The sequence below is a fragment of the Oncorhynchus mykiss genome, chromosome 24 (assembly GCF_013265735.2).
Source record: "Oncorhynchus mykiss isolate Arlee chromosome 24, USDA_OmykA_1.1, whole genome shotgun sequence".
In the NCBI taxonomy this organism is placed as follows: Eukaryota; Metazoa; Chordata; class Actinopteri; order Salmoniformes; family Salmonidae; genus Oncorhynchus; species Oncorhynchus mykiss.
Window position 1 is genome coordinate 17,463,073 of NC_048588.1, and position 21,983 is coordinate 17,485,055.

Consider the following 21,983-nt stretch of genomic DNA (forward strand, 5'->3'; position numbering starts at 1 on the left):
ATATATTGAGAGCCTAGTTCTTCGACTCTGCTCATCCATTGTTGACACTAAGCATCTGGCAGGCTGTAGTCGTCATTGGCTCAGTTTTGACCCTGAGCGTTCAGCGAACAGTGTAGTGTTTTGACTGGGATCACAGACTTCACATGGTGGCATGGCACACACTCAGGGGACGGCCTTGATTGGCCTTAAGGCTAATCCTCTTGTTAACTGAGAGGAGTCAATTAACCAAGTGACCGCCATTTGAACAAAGTGTCAAACATCTTTGTCTCTGTGGCATATCAATGCTTTTCTGAAGAGAGTATTTGCATTTTAGCAGCATAATTAACTCAACAGACTAATGACTTGCAGTGAATTGCAATGAATCACTGATAAATATATAATCCGTCTCAATAGTAAGCAGAGGAATGCGGGATGCCATACTCATTAGTACAGATGTGATAATTGTGTGTTGTGTGTTCTTGTTTTCTGTCAGTCACATGTGGGAGTGTGAACCAGTCAGGGGTGACCCATGTTCTGTCTTTTAATGCATGATGGTTGCATGTGTGGGATCTATAAATGTTTATTGTCCCCAAAGGACAATCCGTTTGCAACAAATGCGTACACATCCGGTTTCTATACTTTTGTATATATAGTGTATTTATACTCCGGACTCCGATATTACTCGTCCTAATATTTCTAAATTTCTTAATATTATTAGTTTACTTTTAGATTTGTGTGTATTGTTAGATATGACTGTACTGTTGGAGCTAGGACAAACACAAGCATTTCGCTACACCCGCAGTAACATCTGCTAAACATGTGTCTGCGACCAATACAATTTGATTTGATTTGATCAGCGGAGAGTGGTGGGAGGAGCTATAGGAGGACGGGCTAATTGTAATAGCTGGAATGGAATTAATGGAACACTATCAAACACATCAAACATATGGAAACCACTGTTTCATTTTTTCCATTCAAGGCCTTACAATGAGCCTGTCCTCCTATAGCTCCTCCCACCAGCCCCCTCTGGTACACATGTGTTTGTGTGTGTGCAGATTTAGTATGTGTTATGGTATTTTGTTTCCTACAGACGTGTTTTCAGGCAAGGAGCCAGTAGCTTTCTAGGCTGAATCACACCACTGATTAAGACACATCACACTAATGTAAAAATAAGGGTCTGCTTTCTGATGCTACAGTGAGAGGTGGGTTTCTGATGCTACAGTGAGAGGTGGATTTCTGATGCTACAGTGAGAGGTGGATTTCTGATGCTACAGTGAGAGATGGGTTTCTGATGCTACAGTGAGAGATGGGTTTCTGATGCTACAGTGAGAGATGGGTTTCTGATGCTACAGTGAGAGATGGGTTTCTGATGCCACAGTGAGAGATGGGTTTCTGATGCCACAGTGAGAGATGGGTTTCTGATGCTACAGTGAGAGGTGGGTTTGGGTGCCAACTTTGCATCCCCATGTTGTTCTCAGCTTCCAGAACCAACATAACTGTCAATGTCCAGGTCACAGTGTTCTCAGATTCCAGAACCAACATACCTGTCAATGTCCAGGTCACAGTGTTCTCAGCTTCCAGAACCAACAGACCTGTCAGTGTCCAGGTCACAGTGATCTAAGCAAATAGGCTCTCAACAGTAGAACCGCAGGAGTTTTCACACTGAGCTACTATTGCATAAGAAGCATCACAATTACAAGTTACGCAAGGTTGCAGAATTGGTATGCATTTGAGTGTCTAGTAAGACATGGTGGGTGAAGGTGGGAATTGGGTGCTTTGTACGTTAAATGCTTAACTGCCTCTAGTCTCAGTCACACTTCATGACCTCTCGCTCAGAGCGGGTTGAACTATGCTCTGCCATGAATGGATTTTAATGCATACGTGGACTCTACTGAGGGGTTATGAGAAAATGTTCTTTGGGCATTGGTTATGTCTGTCATATGAATAACGTCAAAGATTTCCTTGTCCCCCTTAGACATGGTCAAGGCACACCTGTGGCATCTCGTAAACTGGCAGATTTACATACACTGTATCTTTACATATCTGAAATATTATCAAATGAAGGCGAGGAATTAGAGGAGAAGCTGGATAAGACTGTCTGCTAAATGACTAAACTGTCAATGTAAAGAGTTCTATTCCAGTTCCTGAGGCCACTAACAACACATCATCAGGGCAGTAAGACTGGCCTGAGATGCCTCCTGCTTTAACAAAGATACAGCCTCTTGTTAATGTGTTGATGCACAGCTCCTACAGCAGCTATCAGGGAACCTCCCGAGATGGCAGGGTGAGGAGAACACATGTTTTATTTACTTTTAATGATCAGGAGCACGAGTGGTTTTTAACAGAACCTATTTTTGTCCATTTTCGCTGCTGTGTCTACCGTATCTACAGTAACAGTCAGTCTGAGTGGCCAAGGACTGGTTCCCTACCTCAACTCTGTTGCTGCTGTGCCAATCAGCCTGTGATATGTTTTTGTTGTCAACCTGTGTGAGCTGTACAGAACATCACATTCTTTCCACCTTGGTGCACCAAGTTGTTAATCTAACAATTCAGCCTGAATGTATTGTTGGATGTACTTCTATTTTATCTAGTTGTCTCATCTGTTGGCTAATTGGGTTGGGTTAAAGTGCAATGCAGTCAGGTGGGTCATCAGCTGTTGCAGCAACAGCTAGGTTCTGGTCACAAAACCAAGCTAATTGATGATAATGGTGTGACGTAAGCTACTGCTCTAGCAAAGTGTGTCAATTGACAACATCCCGGCTCCTTTCATCTGTTGACATAATGGAGATAAGAGAGACTGTTGAGATGTTTTCATCTTTCTTTTTGACAAATGTTTTGACACGTTTTAATTTTACAATTGCTTTGTTCATTTCGGAGTCAAATTATTGTGAAGGAAAAACATTCAGTGAATACAGAACACTCTGATGGCTCCCTGGTTTAATAACTAGGTGTTGGTGGGAGTTGCATTGTATGCCACTTTGCCTTCTCCTTACCTCAAATCCTCATCTCAGAAGCATCTCTAGCTGTGCAAAAGCCATGGTCACTGGACTGTGTAATAGTAAGCACAGTCCCATGTCAAGTATGTCCCATCTTTCTGTCCCCTGGTGGTGGAAATAGGGCAAGTTTTACATTTCCACTCAGTTACCTCCCTCTGCCCAGCTAATGGATTAGCTAGTCACTGATACTGACACAAACCTCAGAAACGCAGGTGGTTTTAGACACTTCAGTCATGTTAGGTATGGTGGATATTTGAGGCTATAACTGTAACCATGAGTGTAAAAATGTTGCCACTACGAAAGTAAAATAATCCACTTACGTGCTTTCTATTTTAGCTATTAGAGCTGATGGTTCTGATAGCTACCTATCTAGCCATGGTTATATTGACCATGAGCAGTGCCTGATATTTTTATGTTATTTAACCTTTATTTAACTAGGCAAGTCAGTTAAGAACAAATTATTATTTACAATGACGGCTTACCCAAAGGCAAAAGGCCTCCTGCGGGGACGGGGGCCTGGGATTATTTTTTTTTTATAAAATACAATATAAATATAGGACAAAACACACATCACAACAAGAGAGACAACACAACACTACACAAAGAGAGACCTAAAGACAACAACATAGCAAGGCAGCAACACATGACAACACAGCATGGTAGCAACACAACATAACAACAACATGGTAGCAACACAACACAGTAGCAGCACAAAACATGGTACAAGCATTATTGGGCACAGTCAACAGTACAAAGGTCAAGAAGGTAGAAACAACAATACATCACACAAAGCAGCCACAACTCTCATTAAGAGTGTCCATGATTGAGTCTTTGAATGAAGAGATTGAGATAAAACTGTCCAGTTTGAGTGTTTGTTGCAGCTCGTTCCAGTCGCTAGCTGCAGTGAACTGAAAGGAGGAGCGACCCAGGGATGTGTGTGCTTTGGGGACCTTTAACAGAATGTGACTTACAGAATGGGTGTTGTATGTGGAGGATGAGGGCTGCAGTAGGTATCTCAGATAGGGGGAAGTGAGGCCTAAGAGGGCTTTATAAACAAGCATCAACCAGTGGGTCTTGCGACAGGTATACAGAGTTGACCAGTTTACAGAGGAGTATATAGTGTAGGGATGTGTCCTATAAGGAGCATTGGTGGCAAATCTGATGGCCGAATGGTAAAGAACATCTAGCCGCTCAAGAGCACCCTTACCTGCCGATCTATAAATTACATCTCCGTAATTTAGCACGGGTAGGACGGTCATCTGAATCAGGGTCAGTTTGGCAGCTGGGGTGAAAGAGGAGTGATTACGATAGAGGAAACCAATTCTAGATTTAACTTTAGCCTGCAGCTTTGATATGTGCTGAAAGAAGGACAGTGTCCTTCTAGCCATACTCCCAAGTACTTGTATGAGGTGACAACCTCAAGCTCTAAATCCTCAGAGGTAGTAATCACACGGGGAGAGGGGTATTCTTCTTACCAAACCACATGACCTTTGTTTTGGAGGTGTTCAGAACAAGGTTAAGGGTAGAGAAAGCTTGTTGGACACTACGAAAGCTTTGTTGTAGAGCATTTAACACAAAATCCGGAGAGGGGCCAGCAAAGTATATGACTGTATCATCTGCTGTACTCTCAATATAGTAATCCTGCAAATATAAACAGTGCAGCACACACAAGCTCCCAATAACGCCTACATTAACCTGGCATAAATTTAAAAGTAAATGTTTTTGACTTTCTTCCACAGAGTGTAAATTGAGGTAGGCTATTACATCAGTGCATGGAACATGTCACAGATGTTGATGAATGTGTCTGTGTTGGAAGTCCCTGGGGTATTGGGAGCTTTTGAGGGACAGGAGGCCTATCTCCAAACGCCCAGACATGGTTTGATTAGAGTGGGAGTGGTAATGCACTAAACCTACAGGGATGCTCACTCACTTTAAAAACACCCGTAGCATGTCAACTCGGTTTATAGTCAACCTTCACATCTGCACCACAATAATGTAAATCCTAAAGGGGACCATTTTCTTAACTCCTAAACTGTATGGAGGATTTCTCAGGACATAATCCATACATTTACTCGGTCCCTTGACACTATAGCTTCCCTCTCAGAATCCATACATTTACTCTGTCCCTTGATGCTATAGCTTCCCTCTCAGAATCCATACATTTACTCTGTCCCTTGACACTATAGCTTCCCTCTCAGAATCCATACATTTACTCTGTCCCTTGATGCTATAGCTTCCCTCTCAGAATCCATACATTTACTCTGTCCCTTGATGCTATGACTAAACCCAATTGAAATGTCTTTGCAGGTAATCTTGGCTTTCACTGATTGGCCTATTTCAACAGGGTTAGCAGCAGACCTGATGATGCAGCCTGCCTGGCACCATGTCCAATGGCCAATGTCTCATGGTGCCGTTTGATTGGCAGGAAGATCCTATGTTGTTACAGAGATGGTTTAGAGATGCCAACACATCTCCTCAGCTGTTGTCAGGTGTTTTGGGCCAGATATTTCAAGTCAGCTAATCCACAGCTTCCATAGGCTCTAGATCCAGCCTCCTTCACATAATATAGGCTAACCATGGCTGTGACCCTACTCTCCAAGGTTGTCTCAGTGGGAGTTGGGATATCCAAAAAACATGTTTCCAAATGACACGTGTATAATACACACTTATATGTGTGAAACAGGACGCATATAAGTACCTACGAAATGATATGATAATTATTATGCACACACAGGGGTCACTCTGTTATTTCAGCAAGCCATGACGCCAACCATCTCAGATTGTTCTAAAATTGTTTCTGTAGATAGAAACATTATTCTCTCACACACACACACACACACACACACACACATACACACACACACACACACACACACACAGTTCTCATGAGATGAGCCTTCTGAGGCAGCTGGTGGAGGAATTGAGCTAAGAGCTAACGGAAGGTGTGAGAAGTGTGGGGGATTCTCATTTACGCGTGCGCGTGTGTGTGTGTGTGTGTGAGAGAGAGAGAGAGAGAGAGAGAGAGAGAGAGAGAGAGAGAGAGAGGAAAAGGTTATAATGAGGAGTGAATTAGCAAAATCTTGAAAAGGAAAACAATCTCCACTGTACTTGAATATTATACTTAATTAGCTTTTGCTGTATGCTTAATTTGCTTGAATGAGCTGTCAATAGTTTCAGTTGCTTACTACAAATATTCCCACAGCACAGACAACACTGCAGCCAGAAAGGATTCACAATTCTATCTGGTATTTTGCCACATTTTGCCTGGATCCACATGGTCTCTGTAACACCTACAGTGATGAACGACTGTAAGTTAAGGTATTCATGAAACTAATGATTGTGGATACAAAAACTTTGTGGGTGTTAAAAATGAGTTTTACAATTCCCCACTGTAGCTTAACATTGCAATGTCCACAGCAGACTCATGAAGAGTCTTTCTCAGTCACACAGGAGTGAACAATTATGTGGAACCTGAAGAGGATAGAGATGCTTTCTAATTTAACCGTCTAAATTACCATGAAATGAAAAATGTGAAAAGTATGTCAAACTTAAAGCTGGCTGCCTCTATACTTCAGGCCTCTCACAAGTTACAAATCAAAACTGACTTTTATTATGACATAAGCAACTTTTCTCTCCCAATCCAGACACATGGGAATTAGCCGCACATTTTATGTAATCTTCATTATGAAGCTACACGAAATCCCTGGGATATATTTTAATTAAATATTAATAGAAACCAATTTATTACTGATAGTGGGACCACTCAGCTATAGAGCCATAGGGAATGTGATGTTAACTGGGTACATTCTTTTTGATCAGGGGGCCTGTCTAACATGAGTTTTTAGGACAAAAAATATCATTATCTGGCAAGAAAAATGGGCCTTTGTGTCTGCCCCTGTTAACCAGGGAGTAGTGCCTGTCTAGAGAATTTCGGGAGACACGGTTCAGTTTAGTGGGGAAGATGAAAATCATTCTGTTGGTGACTGTGAAATCCATTGCAGTCTTTATTCATGCAGGCTATAATGTTACAACTGGAGTCGCTGGAATGTTAAATATACCGTGCATTTAATCTTCTGAAAATGAATAGCCTGAAAGTCTAAAACAGCCAAAGGGAAGATTAAACGAAGTATTGAAGAACATGCATGAGCTGGATTTAGGTGACCAATGACCATATCATATACATTTACTCAAACGTATGGATGAGAATTGATAGGCTATGTTAGCCCTTTGTAAACTCAAAAGGGCGTAGGCTATGAATAGTAAAAAATAAAAAAAAGAATAGTTAAGTTCCCTAATGGTTGCAGATTGGGATGCAAATGAGCCCACATTTCAATAAGGCGCGCAGACCTAACGGATAAGCAGTGCTAAACCAGAGTAATGACTCTCCGCTGGTCAGTCTGTCCTTGTTGAGCGCGGGCGGCACATTGGTTAACAACAGCCTGTGGAAGAAGAAATTATGACTGAACCGTTTTCGCAAGGATAAGACCTGTTTTTCAGTAGAAAACCCTAGAATTGACACCGAAAGGTGGTTTGGAGAGGCAAACAAACGTTAAACACCGAACTCTAAAGCGTCCTGAGAAATTGATTGTGTAGGAGCTTCGCCTTGAACGACGCTGAAGGCTCTATCATCAATCTCTCCAGGCGTTTGGCACCAATAAATCTGCCAGCTATAGGACAGTTACACGAAACAAACGGCTTGGGTTACTTAGACAACATTTTATGAGCGGTGAGCACCTATATCACTGTAGCATATGGATATGGTGTGGACGGATAGGGGCTGTGAAAATTGATGGGACTTGGTCCAAAAGTGCAACTGTTTGATTGCGCCGGCTGGAACTGGGGCAGTGAATGTTCCCAGTAAACTACGCATGGACTTGTCAACAGAAAGACGATCAACCAACGCATCCTTTTGTTGTGGTAGAAAAATTGTTCCACATTGTAGCTTATTGCAACAATTAAAAAACAACCATCATTTATGAGAATTCAGGTGAGGTATTTAAACTGGATCCCAGTTCGTCTAATTCGGGGATCCTATCGACTACGGATTTGATTCATCGCTTTCAAAGACAACCCACTGCTCCCCTGAAAGGTACATCTGGAATTCAAGATAACATATTCAGAGTCATATTCAGTAACATTTGAACTTATCTCTACCCATTGGAAATAGCCTATTTCTGACTGCATTAGTATTTACTGGTTCTTATGCACCTGTTGTTATTTAATAGCCTACGTTCCTCTGTCTAGCATGATTGACCATTATTTGATGGAGTGCCGATCATTTTGAATGGATTGACAGTTTCGGTATGATGTTTGAATTTTCAAATCGCTTAAATGTGTGCTATATCTTTCAAATGTAATCGAATGTATCCTCTGAGTAGGCTTAACAGAACAGTCTTCATCAGACCATCATACATTGTTCTATAGGTCTTATTATGATAGAGAATAGGCTTGATTCTAAAATCGCTAAATATAAAAAAAAAAATGATATTGTGGAGTAGATAAAGAAAAAAACTGTAGACTAATCACAGAACTGCATCATCATCTCGATCTTGTAGGGCAGGCCTACCATGGAATGAATGTAAATACGAAAAGACCCATCAAAATGCCATGACATTTCAGTGACTGACGGAGATGAATAATTGATCCCAATGCATTATGATTATCAGATCATTCCATGTCAACACTGACCCTCTATCATACTGATGATGAGTGTGTGGTTAACAATATACCAGAAATTATTCTGGATAGCTGTGTTGTTCTGGGGGTGTTCATTAGAACAGCGAGCTGAGTGTCCCTCCCGCGGGGCTGTGAGGCGCTATCGGTGCTCCTCTGCCTGTGTCACCGCTGAGTCTTCCGTGACGCCCGCTTTTTACGCGTTTTTGCATGTCACTTTTTCATTTTTTTTTTTCATTTTACACATGTCGCGCACCAGGTAGACTTTTGCGACATTTGTTGTCGCGACGCACTGTGAATACACTTAGCTAGGTATGAGCGGGAGCGCAGCCGCAGACTAAAGGCTATTGCAGTCATTGGGAGTCAGGACTCACTAATGAGTCTTCAACCTTGTTTCCACATGTGGAGGAATGTTTGCCTGAGTGTTTGAGTGAGTGAGTAAAAGAGAGAGAGAGAGAGAGAGGGAAATAGAGACAGAGAAAGATAATGGGAGAGGGTGAGAGAGTCAGTGAGTGGGTGAGTGAGTGAGAGAGAGCCACTATACTGCCTCTTCCACGGCTCATATATTATCCACGGATTTCCGGATACTGATGGTGCTGCTTTGGGAGAAGCCCAAATTCGTGAGGCAGCAGTCGGGCTCAGTTGTCCGGGGACAGGCAGCCTGCTGCTGCAGCTGTGTTTGGGACTAGGAGTCTGCCTGCAGAAACGTCTGATGGAAGTGACGGAGCAGGAGCCTCAGAGTCCGACAGAGGAACCTGTACCTGAGGTAGGAGGAGAAGGAGAGGGAGAGTTACCGGGTTCAGGAACCCCTACCCCCAGAGACATGATGGAGAGCCCGGTGAAGGAGCCTGTTGTGCTGCATCTGTACCCCACCACAGAGTATGGGGATCAGTATGGGTAAGCAACAGAACAGCAGGGACTGTGAGACTGGTATCTCTAACAACCTTCTGATCATATAGCCTGTGTAGTGGACTGGGCTCGCAGTTAGGATGGCTGTGGGATTCGTATTCTCATTTTCAGAAGTATTACTTCCCTTGCCATGTGGGACCAGAATATATGTTTTGTTATCTTCGCTCTTTTTTACTTTCCTTTGTCACTTGACTATAACAGAGTTGTAATCAATATTGGTGGCATACTTTAACATCAGTTGTCTTCAATCATAGTTTAGTATCTGTCCTTCTGTGGCTAATGTTTAATGGCATCATTGATGGGTTTTTAGTGTTCAGATTAAAACTGTAGAGCTCATAGCAGATGATTACTTAAAGAGGAAGTTCCATTTCAGCAAGCCATGACACCCACCATGTCATATTGTTCTAAAATAAAATCTGTCGATAAAAAAACGATAACATAAGTATTCAGGAAAAGTTATTTTGTTGAAATATAATTTGATCTCTGAGAAATTAAGCTAATTGATTGCACCCAAATTGGCCATTTTTATTTATAGTATTCATATAATATTCAACAATTATAGTACCTAACATCAGATTTGGACCAAACTTTTTTCTAACAATGAGAAAGACATGAGGATCCAAAGAAATGGTCCAAAGTCACCCACTTCAATCCCACCCCATTATATATTATCACATCTCTGTCTGACAAGTAGTATGGAACTGCGGCTCTGAGTATTGTTTTTTTTAATCCTATTTAATGTATTCTCAGTGAATTTGGTGATTGTTTTTTGCTCTGTTCAGAGAAATTAGTCATCGAAGTTGGGTTTATGTCCCATCCAACATCCTGATATTACAAATTCAGACCACTAGATGGTGCTGTTTCTGCTATTAGGTGATTATTTTTTTAGGATGTTAACGGGATCGTTCATCCAAATTACAAATGGACATATTACTTTTCTTACCCTGTAAGCCATCTATGGACCAGGTATGACAGCAACCAATGCTTTGGTTTAGTTTACCTGGCAACTGTTTCAAATGTAAACTTTTTAGCATTTGTGGTACAAATCCAATGCAAGTCAATGGTACCTACAGTACCAGTCAAAAATGTGGACACACCTACACATTCCAGGGTTTTTATTTATTTTTTACTATTTTCTACACTGTAGAATAACAGTTAAGACATCAAACCTATAAAATAACACATATGGAATCATGTAGTAACCAAAAAAGTGTTAAACAAATCCAAATACATGTTATATTGGAGATTCTTCAAAGTAGCCACCCTTTGCCTTGATGTCAGCTTTGCACACTCTTGGCATTCTCTCAACCAGCTTCACCTGGAATGCTTTTCAAACAGTCTTGAAGGAGTTCCCACATAAGGTTGATCACTTAGTGGCTGTTTTTCCTTCACTCTGTGGTCCAACTCATCCCAAACCATCTTACTCTGGGCCCCCGAGTGGCGCAGCAGTCTATGGCACTGCATCTCAGTGATAGAGGCGTCACTACAGACCCTGGTTCAGCGGTCTATGGCACTGCATCTCAGTGATAGAGGCGTCACTACAGACCCTGGTTCAGCGGTCTAAGGCACTGCATCTCAGTGATTGAGGCGTCACTACAGACATCCGTGGGTGGCTTCAGACCATTTCTTTGGATCCTCATGTCTAACTCATTGTTAGAAAAAAGGGTTTTCCAAATCCGATGTTAAATACTATATTTATTGAATATTATATACATCTTCTAAATTAAAATTGGCAGTTTGACTGCAATCAATTAGCTTAATGTGTCAGAGATCAAATTATTTTTCAACAAAATAATGTGGCAGGAATGCTAATCTTTTCTAGTTCTAACAATATATACGATTTCAGAACAATTTGAGATGGTGAGTGTTGAAATCCTATTTTCTAGTGCTTTTTGAGGTGGAACGACCCAACCAGACTACACTTCACATAAGGTTTCATGAGGAAATATAACATGTCATTGTTCCATTTAGACTTCTCCACTGGAGTAAATGCATGAGAGGTGCTACTGTTGTCACCTCACTGCACCTTACCTTCAGTAGTTGGCTAAAGGCTTTCTACTGTATACTGTATTTATTTACACCAGACTAGTCATGGTGAAGGAGGCATCATGTTGGCTCTGGGTTTAGTTACTCTGTTAATCATACATTCTGATGCCTAGTCATCATACCCCTATACATGTCAACCTCTATCACTCCAGCATCCCTGCACATTGTAAATATTGTATTGGAACTGACCCTGTATCTAGCTTCTTACTTTCTAATGTTCTTATTTTTATTTCTCGTGTGTTTTTGTTCTACCTAATGTTATTTTTAGTGCTACATTGATATTAATTACTGCATTGTTGGGTTTGGAGCTTGCAAGAAAGACATTTCACTGTACTTGTGCACATTACATTAAAACTTGAAGCTTTAGTTATGTGTTGACATGGCTCATCAATAGAGACTGCTGAAGGACTGAATTATATATGGACAGGTTATGACCTTAGATTCATTATCAGGCATGGCCACATTGGCCAGTGTCAAGCCACAACCTTAATGTTCAGCTTTCATTGATACCTCATCTATCATTGCTTACTGTACAGTATGTGTAGGATCGATCAACAAAAACATAATATTTTGGGGGGGCTATATATACTGTATACACAACGGTCAAGGGTTGTCATAACTAGAGATGTTTTAAAGCAGTGTGCTGAGGGTTTGTCTTTTGAGCTCTCATGAGCAGAAGGAACTATCAATATAAACTACATGATGAATATTCAGCACCATACATCTTTAACTATATAACAGTTACGACCTTGGCTATAGGCTGTCTTGCATTGTGCTGTACAGCTGTTGCTGCACTGTAACTTACAGTACAATATGTGAGAATCAACTTAAATCTGATCATATTTGACACATGAAATGCATCTTTCAGAAGTTTGTTGGGAATTTTGTTTAGTGTGACCCTATGATCATTTTGTGTTGGTCTGATCCAATTCAGAGTATTTTCAACATCATACCATACCATGTCCAACTCCATCATACAATTGACTTTGTGTGTGTGCGTGCTGTGGGGTTGGAAGTGAGGAATGGCCATCGGGTATCCCCGGGCATCACACAGAAGGCTAATGCATAACACTGCTGCTGCCTGTAGTAAGGCTGGAGTTTGATTAGTCATGCCTTCCCGTAGGACAGGACACACACACAAACACAGTTGGGGTCTTCACTGACACAGCAGGTTGATTGGTCATGCCTTGCTCCCCTCTATATGCCTCAAGACATTAGTGCGGTTTTGGGAGATGTAACAGGTTGATTAGTCATGAATAGCCTCTGGACACAGGCACAAACCTAAATGAGACAACAGGTTAAATAGTTATGCTTTCCAGCACTCCCTTAGGTCTGAGGTTAGGTCCCCCTGTAGGTGGCAGGCTAGTGGTCACACCTTTCCTCCCCCTCTCTCCTCCAGGACATATGCATATGCATAGCCTTCTGACCCACTCCTTGAGGGCAAGCCAGAATATACAGTATAATTTGTGGTCTAGTGAATCAGTGGGCCCTGATGCATAATATTCCAATCTGGAGGAATGTAGCTTCTCGCTCTCTCTGTCTCTCACAGGTTGGTTTCAAAGCACACCATTAGTAATGAGTTTGCCATTAGTAATGGGTATATGACAAATAACAAATAGTTATATACAGTACACTGTCAGACCACCTCTGCTTTCTCTATTGTACGCCTATATATTAACTAATGGGGTAACATTATGCATTTGAATCATAAACAAATAAAATAGGTAGTGGGGTTTATTGCCACTTCTGGTCGATCTACTGCAGTGTCTGCAGCACAACTCTGTGTGTGTGTGTGCGTACGAGCGAGTACACTGTTTCCCACTTATGTTTGTTCAACACTGTCCTGCTGTTAGAACAAGGCATACAATACAGTAGCGGATGGTTTAGTTGGCCCAACACTGCGCTGTCTCTCTGGACTCATACACACATCTTGTTTCAGTTACATGTAGTTCTGTTTTATCCATGGTCATTTTATCCATGGTCATAGATTTACTAACCTATACTCTCACTTGCCAGACTCACAGTGCTACACCCGCAGAGATATAGGGGCTGTGGGAAGAGAATCACTAACCTACCCCTGGGTCTGGAGGAGACCCCAACAGTAGGAATGACCTCTCTAGTTATCCTCTCTCTGCTCTGTATTCTACTCCATGTCTGCTGCAAAGCTCTGGGTTACACAAGCCTTTTAAACAGAGTAGCTCTTAAAGTGTGAGAAACGTGAGACAAATCCTAATGCAAAGTAGGACCATAGAGTTACAATATACTGTATATAAACACCAAAGTGAACTAATTATATTTCTTTGCACAAGGGGATGCCATTGATCGATATTTAATACCCAAGATAAATTGAAACTAGCACCCAATGTGGCCCTACGATAAGTAAAACATTTCAAGAATTGTATGAATACTGTTCATGTGGGGTGCATCAGTATTTCAGAGATCAGAGCGCAGTAGTATGTTACATTCACAGAGAAATAATGCCACAAGACAAATGAGTTAGCCTAGTTATAGAATTACGGGAAAATGGACAAGACTTTATTAGCAGTGACAGAGTACTGTTTTTTATTCTTTGATTGTTCCAATTCGCTTTCTTTGATTCTTAATGAATCAATCTTAAAATCTCACAAAAAGTGATCTCTTGGACAGTAGCAATCAATGGTACACTCACTTTCCCGTTTACTGACAAACTGCCACTGGAGAGCACCCTTGGGTTACTTCTAGTATCCAGGTGACCCTGATTGGGGTTATTGGGATCACTCGCTGGATGACTATTTAGGTTCCTCTGTGGACTGGGCCAGTTTCTCAAGTCTCATGTTTGTTCAGTGTTCTCGTGTGCCCTTGCTTTGTTGTTTTGCTAAGAAGACCTTAAGTAAATATTCTGGATTAGCCCTCACCTCTGCCTGCTGTGTTTCTCTGTGCCTGCGTCTGAGTTCATACTAGCACTAATGTCACAGTAGACCTGAGCCTCAAAATGGACCCAGCAGAGATTTCTCTGTTGTCCGAGGGACATTCCGAGCTCCACCACTTACGGTCGGCTCTCACTCACGGCTGAAGACTATGTCGGAGGATTTAGGAACTCTTGTGTTCACTCTACAGAGGGGACAGACAGGAGCAACTGTTGCTGAACCTGTGGTGGTTTCTAACCCTCCACTTCCAACCAACTCATCGTCTTCCTCCCCTCGGGAGCCTCATCTCCCAGCACCGGAGCTCTATGAGGGGCAATCTGGGAGGTGTCGTGGGTTCCTGCTCCAATGTTCGCTGGCCTTCGAGCTGTAAGCGTCAACGTTTCCCACTGAGCGTTCCAGAGTGGCATATGTCATCTCCTTGCTCTCAGGACGGGCTCTGGCCTCGGCCACGGCCATCTGGGAGCAGCAATCAGACATTTGTTTCAATTGGCAAAGCTTCACTCAGGAGATGAGAAGGGTTTTTGATCACCCCATCAGTGGTAGGACTGCTGCTCAAAGACTCATTGCACTTTGGCCGGGCAGCCGGAGCGGAGCTGACTACGCCATTGACTTTCGGAAGCTCGCCGCTGAGAGCGGTTGGAATATAGAGGCACTTCACTCAGTCTTTCTGAACGGACTCATCAAGGTTCTCAAGGACGAACTTGCTTCCCGGGACAACCCTGACACTCTGGAGGAGCTTATCGTTCTGGCCATCCGGATTGACAACCGGTTTCGGGAACGTCGTCATGAGAGGACGGACAGGTTCCGAGTTGGTTCCAGTGTTTCGTGCCCCGCTGAGGGAGTCGATTCTTAATTTGTTACACTGCCGTATGCTGGGCCTGCTTGTCCTGTACCTCGTCAGGGTTCTCAATTCGGCTATGGTTCTTCTTCAAATCCTTCAGAGGAGCCGATGCAATAGGGAGGCACCAGACTTGCCGCTCTGGAGAGTCAGATACAGTCTCCTGCGGCCGATACGGTACGCACCTTGCTTCCGGCCAACCTGCGTTGGGACAATGAACAGTTGGACATTCCTGCTTTCATAGACTCTGGGGATACTGGCTGCTTTTTGGATTGCACATTAGCTCACCAACAGAGGCTGCCGCTCACTGAGCTGGACACTCCGTTGTCGGTCACTGCGCTGGATGGTCAACACCTAGGGTCTGGGAAGGTGAAGCAACTCACCATGCCTATTCAGCTACGAGTTCTGGATGACCATGTGGAGCTTATCCAGTTACATCTGGTGGACTCTCCTGAACTTCCCATGGTTCTTGGACATCCGTGGCTTTCCACCCATAATCCTCAAATTGACTGGCCTTCGGGAAGAGTTCTGGGATGGAATCCGTCATGCCAGTTCACCTTCAGGTACTCTCTCCACACCTTTCCGGTCCTGCTCTTCTGGAGACTTCCGATCTTCCTGTTCCTCTGGCTGGGTTTGACAAGCCTGACCTTTCCCGCGTACCTTGGGATTACTGTGATTTGGGTCAGGTCCTCAGCAAACAAAGGGCCAGCCAACTACCTCCTCACAGGCCCTACGATTGTGCCATCGACCTCCTGTCTGGTACCACTCCTCTGAGAGGAGGGCTGTGTTCTCTCTTAGATCCAGATACTGTAGCCATGAACAGTTACATTGAGGAGGCGCTGGCGGCTGATGTTATTAGGCCGTCCACTTCACGTGCAGGAGCGGGTTTTTTCTTTGTTGGGAAGAAGGATGGGGGATTACGTCCCTGTATCGATTACCAGGGTTGAAATAACATTACCATCAAGAACCGTTACTCCCTTCCTCTTATGTCATCAGCTTTTGAGAGACTCCAGGGAGCTACGGTTTTCTCTAAATTGGATTTACGGAATGCGTACAATATGATGCGCATCAGACAGCGAGATGAGTGGAAGACAGCGTTCAACACTCCTAATGGACATTATGAGTAAAGGTTCATGCCGTTTGGACTTACTAATGTTTCAGCCGTTTTCCAGGCCCTGGTTAATGATGTGCGCAACTGCGCAACTTCCTTCACCAATTAGTTTTTGTGATGCATCTCTGAATCCCAAAATTAGTTCCCCAAAAGTTGGAGAGTGGTTGCAAGTCAAAGCATGACAAATATCCCTCTATTGAGAGTGGTGGTTGGGGGAGTGTTCAGTTGAAAATGTGCACACTACCTTACCCGTTGGCCTATGAGATTTAAAATATATTTTTCTACATCACACATAGCCTCATTCTTTCAACTCCTCATTCGAACGAAGTGCAAAAATCACTGAAGCTGGAGGCTCATATCTCCCTCACTAACTTTAAGCATCAGCTGTCACTGCACCTGTACATAGCCCATCTGTAAATAGCCCATCCAACTACCTCAACCCAATATTGTTATTTTTAAATTTTTTATTTGCTCCTTTGCACCCCAGTATCTACTTGAACATTAATCTTCTGCACATCTATCACTCCAGTGTTTATTTGCTAAATTGTAATTACTTTGCGGCCTATGTATTACCTCCCTAATCTTACCTAAATTGCACACACTATATACAGTGCCTTGCGAAAGTATTCGGCCCCCTTGAACTTTGCGACCTTTTGCCACATTTCAGGCTTCAAACATAAAGATATAAAACTGTATTTTTTTGTGAAGAATCAACAACAAGTGGGACACAATCATGAAGTGGAACGACATTTATTGGATATTTCAAACTTTTTTAACAAATCAAAAACTGACAAATTGGGCGTGCAAAATTATTCAGCCCCTTTACTTTCAGTGCAGCAAACTCTCTCCAGAAGTTCAGTGAGGATCTCTGAATGATCCAATGTTGACCTAAATGACTAATGATGATAAATACAATCCACCTGTGTGTAATCAAGTCTCTGTATAAATGCACCTGCACTGTGATAGTCTCAGAGGTCCGTTAAAAGCGCAGAGAGCATCATGAAGAACAAGGAACACACCAGGCAGGTCCGAGATACTGTTGTGAAGAAGTTTAAAGCCGGATTTGGATACAAAAAGATTTCCCAAGCTTTAAACATCCCAAGGAGCACTGTGCAAGCGATAATATTGAAATGGAAGGAGTATCAGACCACTGCAAATCTACCAAGACCTGGCCGTCCCTCTAAACTTTCAGCTCATACAAGGAGAAGACTGATCAGAGATGCAGCCAAGAGGCCCATGATCACTCTGGATGAACTGCAGAGATCTACAGCTGAGGTGGGAGACTCTGTCCATAGGACAGCAATCAGTCGTATATTGCACAAATCTGGCCTTTATGGAAGAGTGGCAAGAAGAAAGCCATTTCTTAAAGATATCCATAAAAAGTGTTGTTTAAAGTTTGCCACAAGCCACCTGGGAGACACACCAAACATGTGGAAGAAGGTGCTCTGGTCAGATGAAACCAAAATTGAACTTTTTGGCAACAATGCAAAACGTTATGTTTGGCGTAAAAGCAACACAGCTGAACACATCATCCCCACTGTCAAACATGGTGGTGGCAGCATCATGGTTTGGGCCTGCTTTTCTTCAGCAGGGACAGGGAAGATGGTTAAAATTGATGGGAAGATGGATGGAGACAAATACAGGACCATTCTGGAAGAAAACCTGATGGAGTCTGCAAAAGACCTGAGACTTGGACGGAGATTTGTCTTCCAACAAGACAATGATCCAAAACATAAAGCAAAATCTACAATGGAATGGTTCAAAAATAAACATATCCAGGTGTTAGAATAGCCAAGTCAAAGTCCAGACCTGAATCCAATCAAGAATCTGTGGAAAGAACTGAAAACTGCTGTTCACAAATGCTCTCCATCCAACCTCACTGAGCTTGAGCTGTTTTGCAAGGAGGAATGGGAAAAAATGTCAGTCTCTCGATGTGCAAAACTGATAGAGACATACCCCAAGCGACTTACAGCTGTAATCGCAGCAAAAGGTGGCGCTACAAAGTATTAACTTAAGGGGGCTGAATAATTTTGCAGGCCCAATTTTTCCGTTTTTGATTTGTTAAAAAAGTTTGCAATATCCAATAAATGTTGTTCCACTTCATGATTGTGTCCCACTTGTTGTTGATTCTTCACAAAAAATACAGTTTTATATCTTTATGTTTGAAGCCTGAAATGTGGCAAAAGGTCGCAAAGTTCAAGGGGTCCGAATACTTTCGCAAGGCACTGTATAGACATTTTCCTATTGTGTTATTGACTGTACGTTTGTTTATTCCATGTGTAACTCTGTTGTTGTTTGTGTTGCACTGCTTTGCTTTATCTTGGCCAGGTCGCAGTTGTAAATGAGAACTTGTTCTCAACTGGCCTACTTGGTTAAATAAAGGTGGGAAAAAAAATGTTTCAATTTCAAGAGGCATCCACCCATTGGCAGCGATTACAGCCTTGAGTCTTCTTGGGCATGACGCTACAAGCTTGGCACACCTGTATTTTGGGAGTTTCTCCCATTCTTCCTTGCAGATCCTCTCAAGCTCTGTAAGGTTGGATTTGGAGTGTCTATGCACAGCTATTTTCAGGTCTATCCAGAGATGTTCGATTGGGTCCGGGCTCTGGCTGAGTCACTCAAGGACATTCAGAGACTTGTCCCGAAGCCACTCCTGCGTTGTCTTGGCTGTGTGCTTAGGGTCATGTTGGAAGGTGAACCTTTGCCCCAGTCTGAGGTCCTGAGCGCTCTGGAGCAGGTTTTCATCAAGGATTTCTCTGTACTTGGCTCCGTTCATCTTTCCCTCGAAGCTGACCAGTCTCCCAGTCCCTGCCGCTGAATAACATCCTCCCCAGCATGATGCTCCCACCACCATGCTTTACCTTAGGGATTGACCAGATTTCCTCCAGACGTGACTGTTGGCATTAAGGTAAGAGTTCAATTTTGGTTTCATCAGACCAGATAATCTTGTTTCTAATGGTCTGAGAGTCCTTTAAGTGCCTTTTGGCAAATTCCAAGCAGGCTATCATGTGCTTTTTACTGAGGAGTGGCTTCCGCCTGGCTACTCTACAATAAAGGCCTGATTGGTGGAGTGCTGCAGAGATGGTTGTCCTTTTGGGTGGATCGCCTATCTCCACAGAGGAACTCTGGAGCTCTGCCATAGTGACCATCGTGTTCTTGGTCACCTCCTTGACCAAGGCCCTTCTCTCCCGATTGCTGATTTTGGACAGACGGCCAGCTCTAGGAAGAGTCTTGGTGGTTCCAAACGTCTTTGATTTAAGAATGATGGAGGCCACTGTGATTTTGGGGACCTTCAATGCTGCTGAAATGTTTTGGTACCCTTCCCCAGGTCTGTGCATCGACACAATCCTGTCTTGGAGCTCTACGGACAATTCCTTCCACCTCATGGCTTGGTTTTTGCTCTGACATGCACTGTCAACTGTGAGACTTTATATAGACAGGTGTGGGCCTTTCCAAATCATGTCCAATCAATGAATTTACCACAGGTGGTCTCCAATCAAGTTGTAGAAGCATCTCAAGGATGAACAATGGAAACACGATGCACCTGAGCTCAATTTTGAGTCGAATAGCAAAGGGTCTGAATACTTTTGTGAATAAGGTCTCTAAACCTTTTGAAATTTTCTAAAAACCTGTTTTACGCTTTGTCATTGCAGGGTATTGTGTATAGATTGATGTGGAGACAATATAATTTAATACATTTTTTAATAGGTCTGTTACAAAATGGGGAAAAAGGGAAGAGGCCTGAATACTTTCCGAATGCACTGTATATATATTTTTGTAAATATATATTATTTAAAAAAAAAATGTATTATTAAATATGTTTTCCTTATTTATTATTTACCCCTAACCCTACCACCCCTCCCCTAATTGGAGTAAACTAATGGACAACAACACTTAGGCTTCTACTTCCAGCTTATACATACTACAGTATATACATTTTTATCTGTGAAAACCCTCCAGTTTTGATTTGTAATTGCCATATACACTACATGACCAAGTATGTGGACACCTTGTAGTCAAACATCTCATAAAAATGGATGGGCATTAATATGGACTTGGTCCCCCCTTTGATGCTACTGTATAACAGCCTCCACTCTTCTGGGAAGGTTTTCCACTAGATGTTGGAACATTGTTGCAGGGACTTGCTTCCATTCAGCCACAAGAGCATTAGTGAGGTCAGGCACCGATGTTGGGCGATTAGGTCTGGCTTATAGTCGGCGTTCCAATTCATCTCAAAGGTTTTTGATGGGGTTGAGGTCAGGGCTCTGTGCAGGCCAGTAAAGTTCTTCCACACAGATCTCGACAAACCGTTTCTGTATGGACCTTGCTTTGTGCACAATGGCATTGTCATGTTGAAACAGAAAAGGGTCTTCCCCAACTTTTGCCACAGAATCGTCAAGAATGTCATTGTATGCTGTAGCGTTAAGATTTTCCTTCAACGGAACTAAGGGGCCTAGCCCAAACCATGAAAAACAGCCCCAGACCCATTCCTTCTCCACCAAACTCTACATTTGGCACTATTCATTGTAGCGTTCTCCTGGCATCCGCCAAACCCAGATTCGTCCGTCTGACTGGCAGATGGTAAAGCGTGATTCATCACTCCAGAGAATGTGTTTCCACTGCCCCAGAGTCCAATGGTGGCGAGCTTTACACCACTCCATTCGACACTTGGCATTGCATATGGTGATCTTAGGCTTGTATGCAACTGCTCGACCATGGAAACCCCTTGTGCTGACAATGCTTCCAGAGGCAGTTTGGAACTCAGTAGTGAGTGTTGCAACCGAGGATAGACGATTTTTACGCTCTACGTGCTTCAACACCATGCGTTCCGTTCTGCAAGATTGTGTAGCCTACCACTTCACGGCTGAGCCATTGTTGCTCCTAGATGTTTCCACTTCACAATAACAGCACTTACAGTGTACCGGGGCAGATATATTCTATTGCAAATGCTTGTCTATGGAGATTGCATGGCTTTGTGATTGATTTTTTTTACACCTGTCAGCAATGGGTGTGGCTGAAGTAGCCAAATCCACTCATTTGAAGACGTGTCCACATACTCACTTCAGCAAGACAAAGGAGCTTATCGTGAACTACAGGAAACGGAGGGCCGAGCACGCCCCCATCCATATCGATGGTGCTGTAGTGGAGCGGGTCGAGAGCTTCAAGGTCTTAGGTGACTACATTACTAAGGAATTATCAGAGTCCACACACACCAAATCAGTCGTGAAGAAGGCACAACAAGCCCCTCAGGAGGCTGAAAATATTTGGCATGGTCCCTCAAAATACTCAGAACATTCTACAGCTGCATCATTGAGAAGATCTTGACTGGCTGCATCACTGCTTGGTATGGCAACTGCTTGGCATTAGACTACAAAGCGTTACAGAGGGTAGTGCGTACGACCCAGTACATCACAGGGGCCAAGCTCCCTGCCATCTAGGAACTCTATGCCAGGCGGTGTCAGAGGAAGGCCCTGAAACCAAAAGGACCCTGAACAGCTTATACCTCAAGCCATAAAACTGCTATA

At 43.0% G+C, this 21,983-nt stretch overlaps 1 protein-coding gene across 2 annotated transcripts in view; it reads left to right on the plus strand.

Moving 5' to 3' along the window:
• Positions 1 to 7,377: 7,377 nt before the first annotated feature.
• The window catches only part of LOC110503891 (calcium-binding protein 8), a 56,477-nt gene continuing 41,871 nt past the window's right edge, over positions 7,378 to 21,983 (plus strand). Inside the window, exon 1 of one of the 2 annotated variants that reach the window (XM_036961470.1) lies at positions 7,378 to 8,064. Coding sequence is in view for 1 of the 2 variants with exons in the window: in XM_021582510.2 (XP_021438185.1) it covers positions 9,361 to 9,545 (185 nt within the window). In the remaining variant the exon portion in view is untranslated. Of the gene's footprint in view, positions 8,065 to 8,954; positions 9,546 to 21,983 lie in introns of those variants that run through there. The other variant, XM_021582510.2, reaches the window with a different exon arrangement.